The sequence below is a fragment of the Ascaphus truei genome, chromosome 14, assembly GCF_040206685.1.
Source record: "Ascaphus truei isolate aAscTru1 chromosome 14, aAscTru1.hap1, whole genome shotgun sequence".
Taxonomy (NCBI): Eukaryota; Metazoa; Chordata; class Amphibia; order Anura; family Ascaphidae; genus Ascaphus; species Ascaphus truei.
Window position 1 is genome coordinate 52859439 of NC_134496.1, and position 7317 is coordinate 52866755.

General features: G+C 48.7%; 1 protein-coding gene across 1 annotated transcript; it reads left to right on the forward strand.

Annotated features, from left to right (window-relative positions):
* Positions 1-223: 223 nt before the first annotated feature.
* Positions 224-4927, forward strand: LOC142465508 (organic solute transporter subunit alpha-like). The gene is made up of 5 exons (XM_075569460.1): positions 224-365; positions 1806-1900; positions 3455-3609; positions 4054-4127; positions 4745-4927. The coding sequence occupies exons 1-5, from the start codon at positions 331-333 to the stop codon at positions 4905-4907; spliced, it is 522 nt and encodes a 173-aa protein (XP_075425575.1). The 5' UTR covers positions 224-330; the 3' UTR covers positions 4908-4927.
* The last annotated feature ends 2390 nt before the right edge of the window (positions 4928-7317 follow it).

Sequence of the window (7317 nt, forward strand, 5' to 3'; positions counted from 1 at the left end):
TTTCTGACTGCTGCATAGTTCACCCCGAGTTTAAGGGCGGATTCCCCTGTAGTTTGGGTGTATAACGGATATGTGTTAAAGGAGAATTAGCTGCCACAAGAGCACTCTGTTGGAAGAGCCCAAGTTATTTTAAATCAGGGACCCCAAATATATGCAACATGTTTATTCATGAGGATCAATGAACTCAATGCCATCGCCTGACCAAGCAAACAGCCGGCTCTGAGCTTCGCAGGCACTTGGATCTGACAGACAAAGTCCGAGATCCCTCGAGCAGAGCAGAGCTTGCAGCAGAGCAGGAGCGATCCGTGGCATTCAGGAGAACAGGAGAACATGGAGTCCACAGAAGAAGTCAATGCAGACCCCAGGTAGAGTCATTCAGTTATCTGCCCTAGAGAAGAATAAGGAAGGTACTTCTCCGATCTACAATCCGATAATAGATTATGGTTACCTTGACCCCACCATATCAATGCAAGCCCTTAGCGCCCAATGTCCTCTTTCATTGCTCTCTAATCTCTAGGTTGTCCTGGTGTCTCTCTCGCTATCCCAAGTACTTTGTACTATATTTGTCTCTCTCACACATAGTTGGATAGTCGCAGATAGTTCTGGCAATTGTAATCAGCACTAGAGAGAATAAGATAAGACATGTACAGTTGTTATTGGCTAGGGCAGAGGGTCTCAACTCGCCCTCAAGACCCCCAACAGGTAAGCTTTTAAGGATATCCCTGCTTCAGCACAGGTGGCTCAATCAGTGGCTCAGTCATAGACAGCTGGTTTGAATTGTAGCTTTTAAAAACACCAATTATGTACTTGGCACTTTTTCCCCGGCTTAGCCGTCATGTTGATACATTGACAGTAAAACCCAATGGTGGCACCAACGTAAATGATGTAGGTATACTTTACATAGAACATGTTACCAATGTATATACTGATCTATGTACCAAAGGCATGTGTCCAAATATTTAGCAGCCCTCCGCTGATTCAGTTAGTTGAAGTCTCCGAACATCAACCAATGGGTGTCGCAGACAGACCGTCTCTCCCCTACTCTAAGGAACCACCAGAAATAGACTCAATAGGTGCACTTGGGATTCACTTGGTACAGGAGCTGGAAAATAGTTGGAGGGCGACGTGAGCACAGAGCAGTGTCCTCTCTCTAGTTACCCTACCAGTGATGGAGTGTAAATGCTTTGATTGGACAATACCAAACCCATAGTGTCTCCTCCTCCTGTACATCCTCCCAGCGCCCCAGAGGGAAGGATGTTCAAATGTGTTTTAGTGGGGGTCAGCCCCGCCGATTTCTTTTGTGCAAAGAGGGCACCTCATGCATGGAACTCTTTTATTAAAATATGCGATGCGCCCTCTTATTGCGCATGAGGAAGTCGCCCTGACCCAATAACACCGTGTCTCTGCCATATCTTCGTGTCTTCGAACTGAACTGTGGTTGGAATTAGAAAGAAGAGAATTGTGGATGAATTAACGTTCTAAGTCATTCTGACTGAGCCACAGATTGAGCCACCTGTGCTGAAGCAGGGAAATCCTGAGAACCTGATCTGTTGGTGTCCCTTAAGGACTGGGGTGGGGTGGGCCACCTCTGTTTTTAAGTAGTCACCCTGGGAGGGGTGTCAGGTTGTGAGCCATGGCACTTGTATAAGTCACCAGTAGTGTTCTACTTAGAAAAAATTGGTAAGAAGAACCTGTTGTGGTAAAATTAGAGGGTGTCCGGGAACGGAGGGTCACCCGGTAACCCCCACCGGAGATCCTGATGCCGTGAGACACAGCGGTGATCTCGCCGGCTCTTTGTTTTGCAGAATTCCTCCGCAGCTGATTCATCTCCTGATGGCCAATTACAGCGTCCCCAAATCCTGCTTCTCCAAACCACCACGCACAGTCCAGCTCCTGTACAGTACGTAGCGCGAGCGAGCTCGCCCTCGTCCGGCGGCAGTGCGGGCCCCCTTCCACACACGCAGCCCAGCTCCTGTACAGTATGTAGCGCGAGCACCTTCACTGTGCAAATGCAGAGCCAGCAACCAAGCTCAAACACAAAGCAGCCATGCTTGAGTTAAGCTTTAACCAACTCTTAGCTGTATAATGCAGCTTCTGGATTCAGAGAAAAGCAGAGGAGCTTCACTTAGTGACATTATTTGCATGTCCACAGTCGGAGTCTGAATTTAGCAGTGTGCGCTTAAGGGGGGGGGGGCGTTCCGTTGACCTCATTTTGTTACCCACACTTTCTTACCCATATATAGGGAGTATGGGCTCTCTGGAGCTAAACAGCGCTAACTTCAGCTCCAAGGCGTCCCCGGAAATGTCCCATACACGGGAAACAGAATGGAGGTTTAAATCTCCCAGGTCACGCGGGAAAATAGGTCCTCAGTCGCGGCTTCCTATTGGCCGGCGTGACGCAGGGGATTTAAAGCTACATGAAGAGCCGTGGCACCTTCTCCGGTATCTCGGGAAGCAGGGGGTCCCCAGGGCTGAAATTAATGCAATTCATTTCCAGAGAACCCCTGATTCCTATACATAGGGGGAAAAAGGGGTGTCCAGAGGGAGATCCCCATTTAATCCAGAAGGATAAGGAATCTGGACGCACTGCAGCCTTTCTATTAATTCCATTACCTAACCCCTTCCGTGTCAGAGTCTGCACACCTTGTTCTTACTGCAGGCACCCTGGAGGGACTGAAATCAGTGCGCACTGTTTAATGAGAATATACTGACTTGTCTAGTGAGACTATCCCTTGTGAGCACATTGACGTCTCACACAGGTCTGCAACCCGGCTTCTCACCATTATCTACTAACACTGGGGTGCGCAAACTTGGGAGCCGGGATTTGTCTGGGGGTGCGTGGACGGTTGTGGAGGTCTCGCGCTCTTCCCCCAGGCATTTAATTTAAATGCCGGGGTATCGCGCGAGGCCTCTGCAACAATAACACTTACTGGGATTCAGACGCTGTGACGTGTCTCCATGGCAACGCAACGTCAAATTACGCCGTTGGTGACATGACCTGATGTCATGTGACCCCGGAGCGTCATTTGACGCGGCTGCCGGGTAGGAGGGGGGCGCAAGCTCCAGAGCAGGAAGACACGGGGGCGCAGCAGGAAAAGTTTGCGCTCCCCTGTCCTAACATACAGTGCTTTCACTGCAGCAAGGGATTCTGGGAATTTACATGCAATGATCACACAACTCCATTTTGACATGGACCCCTATGAGCTTATGCCTGCCGCATTACACCGCATTTTAGCATAGCCAGTAAATCTACTCCCAGGCAGCTGTTTCAACCTTTTGGTTCTCTTCAGTGAGACTGGTTATACTGGAGACTGCAATCTATGAGGTTGCAGTTGCTTTAAATCAGTGAGACTCGCAGAACATAACTGAGCCGACATACAGTATCTGACTTAAGGGCTAATTCGATATGCACCTTATTCCGTCCTACGCTCTAACCAGTGTTCTTTGGCCCCAGACTTGGACACGCTGCAGCTCTGCATCTTTGGGATTCTGACCTTCCTCACCCTGCTGTCGGTCGTCATTTTCATAGAAGATGCTTTTTACCTCACCAAGAAAGTGCGATGCCCGTCCAAGAGGAACACCTTCCTGTGGAACAGCGCGGCGCCTACGGTAAGAGTGTGTGCAGGTGGAGGACTAGGTGGAGGTTCGGAAACTGAATCAATGTTTCATATAGACTCCGGGCATTAACCCCTTCAGTGCTAGAGTTGCCTTATCCATTGTCTTGGTTTTGCCTGGGGCCCTGTCTTGTCCTGAACATGCCGGGACTAGCGAAGTTAAACATTTCCTGAATGCGTGTATCACCATCATCAGCATTTTGTTCCCATAACATCTCAGAGAACCACTCTGCTCCTCTCCATATAATGTCCAAGTCTTTATTTTTTTTTATATTCCATAAATATTTAGAAACAATATGTAAGAATGAGTAAATCTTTCCTGCACTCCCACAGTTCAGATAAAAATTAAATGCGTGATAAGGTTGCGAGCAGCACAAATCGCTGTTTAAACATATGATATGTTTCTCAGACGTGGGGGGGGGGATACTGTCTCTTGCAGGTCATCGCAATCTTCTCCTGTTTCGGGCTGTGGATCCCTCGTTCCGCCATGTTCGTGGATATTGGTATCAGCACGTGAGTAGGAGCGGACACATTTAGACTAGATGTGGAAAGCTTTGTACGGTCGCATACAGTACATGAAGAACGCTCGATGGTCCAATCAGTACCAGAGGGGGATGGGCCAACATAGAAACATGGAATTTGACGGGAGATGAGAACCACACGAGGCTCTCTTTCACATTGAGGATTTAGCCCGATCCTTATCCCAAGCATGTGTGTATTCCCATAGTGTATTGGCCCATACCAACATATTGCAGGGACAGGATAACGTATTACAATCCACGGCCCATTTACAGCTCTCTGCGAACACGAACTAAGGGGGATTTATCATTAAAACTGTGATAGTGTTGATCGGGTTACTATTGTACCGAAACTGCCATTGTCTTCACCACCGAGAGTCCCTGAGATCGAGCCTCTTTTAGAGCTACAGCAGTGTAACCCCCCGAAGGATAGCCCTGCTTCAGCACAAGTGGCTCAGTCATTGCTGACTAAGCCACCTGTGCAGAAGCAGGGCTATCCTTCAAACCTGACCTGTTGGTGGCCCTTGAGGACTGGCGTTGGCCACTCCTGCACTATGATGTCACATTTGCTGACTGCGCTGTTTGTTATTAACACTTTCCTACCTCTCCCAGGTATTTTGCCGTCTGCTTCTACCTCATGCTCATGGTGCTGATTGAAGGTTTCGGGGGGAAGGACGCGCTGGTCAAAAAGCTGGAGAGCAACCTTGTACCCATAAACACTGGGCCGTGCTGCTGCTGCTGCCCCTGCCTGCCCCGCATCAAACTGACCAAGTGAGACTTCAAGGGGGTGCAGAAAGGTCCCACTGGGGGACCCAAACGCCGGTTTTTGTGTCTTCTATCAAATATAGAAAATGTATGATTTACTTACCTGCGTGCTGTCCCTTGATGTCGTGTTGCAACCGGTATCGTATCGTCTATATATATATATATATATATATATATATATATATATATATATAGTGCAGAATAAATGAGTTCTCCAGTATTCGGTGATACCTTTTTTATTGGACTAACAATTTATGTCATAGGACAAGCTTTCGAGAGTTATCCTCTCTTCTTCAGGTCAAGCAATACTTGCTTGACCTGAAGAAGAGAGGATAACTCTCGAAAGCTTGTCCTATGACATAAATTGTTAGTCCAATAAAAAAGGTATCACCGAATACTGGAGAACTCATTTATTCTGCACTATCGCAACTGGACTAACACGGCTATTTTATGCTTTATATATATATATATAGATATATATATATAGATATATATATAGATATAGATATATATATATAGATATATATATAGATATATGTATAGATATATATATAGATATATATATAGATATAGATATAGCTAGATAGTGGTTGACAAATCACCCAAAAATCTACTCGCCGAACCAAAAAATCTACTCTCCACCTAGTCCCGCCCCGCTATTGCTTGGGCGGCCATGAGGTCGCCACGGGGTCAAATCCAGTCGCCACGGGTCTGTAGGTGAATGAATTTGTCGAACACTGTATATAGATATATAGATAGATAGATATATCTATCTATACAGTGTTCAACAAATTCATTCACCTACAGACCCGTGGCGACTGGATTTGACCCCGTGGCGACCTCATGGCCGCCCAAGCAATAGCGGGGCGGGACTAGGTGGCGAGTAGATTTTTTGGTTCGGCGAGTAGATTTTTGGGTGATTTGTCAACCACTGTCTATATATCTAGATATATCTCTATCTATCAGGTCTACCAGAGAAAGAAAATACTGCTGTGTGTCAGTGGTATTTACCGTCTCTAATAAACCTGACGCTGATTTGACTAAATATTTTCTTTTTCTGGAGGACCTTGTTCTGACTTCCTGACCCCCAGGAGATGTGACTCTCCCCCCCCCCCCCATTCTATTAACAGTGCCGTGTACTGGAGAATATTTGAGTCCCACTCATTCACATTCTTCTCCAGCCGTGGGATGCAGCCGCACAACACTCTGAATACGGGTCCGTCTGTTAGCGCGGCTCATCGTGTTCTGTGATGTGCGCACTGAATACGGGTCTCCGCCTGTTAGCGCGGCTCATCGTGTTCTGTGATGTGCGCACTGAATACGGGTCGGTCTGTTAGCACGGCTCATCGTGTTCTGTGATGTGCGCACTGAATACGGGTCGGTCTGTTAGCGCGGCTCATCGTGTTCTGCGATGTGCGCACTGAATACGGGTCGGTCTGTTAGCGCGGCTCATCGTGTTCTGTGATGTGCGCACTGAATACGGGTCGGTCTGTTAGCGCGGCTCATCGTGTTCTGCGATGTGCGCACTGAATACGGGTCGGTCTGTTAGCGCGGCTCATCGTGTTCTGCGATGTGCGCACTGAATACGGGTCGGTCTGTTAGCACGGCTCATCGTGTTCTGTGATGTGCGCACTGAATACGGGTCGGTCTGTTAGCGCGGCTCATCGTGTTCTGTGATGTGCGCACTGAATACGGGTCGGTCTGTTAGCGCGGCTCATCGTGTTCTGTGATGTGCGCACTGAATACGGGTCGGTCTGTTAGCACGGCTCATCGTGTTCTGTGATGTGCGCACTGAATACGGGTCGGTCTGTTAGCGCGGCTCATCGTGTTCTGCGATGTGCGCACTGAATACGGGTCGGTCTGTTAGCGCGGCTCATCGTGTTCTGTGATGTGCGCACTGAATACGGGTCGGTCTGTTAGCGCGGCTCATCGTGTTCTGCGATGTGCGCACTGAATACGGGTCGGTCTGTTAGCGCGGCTCATCGTGTTCTGCGATGTGCGCACTGAATACGGGTCGGTCTGTTAGCACGGCTCATCGTGTTCTGTGATGTGCGCACTGAATACGGGTCTCCGCCTGTTAGCGCGGCTCATCGTGTTCTGTGATGTGCGCACTGAATACGGGTCGGTCTGTTAGCACGGCTCATCGTGTTCTGTGATGTGCGCACTGAATACGGGTCGGTCTGTTAGCGCGGCTCATCGTGTTCTGCGATGTGCGCACTGAATACGGGTCGGTCTGTTAGCGCGGCTCATCGTGTTCTGTGATGTGCGCACTGAATACGGGTCGGTCTGTTAGCGCGGCTCATCGTGTTCTGCGATGTGCGCACTGAATACGGGTCGGTCTGTTAGCGCGGCTCATCGTGTTCTGCGATGTGCGCACTGAATACGGGTCGGTCTGTTAGCACGGCTCATCGTGTTCTGTG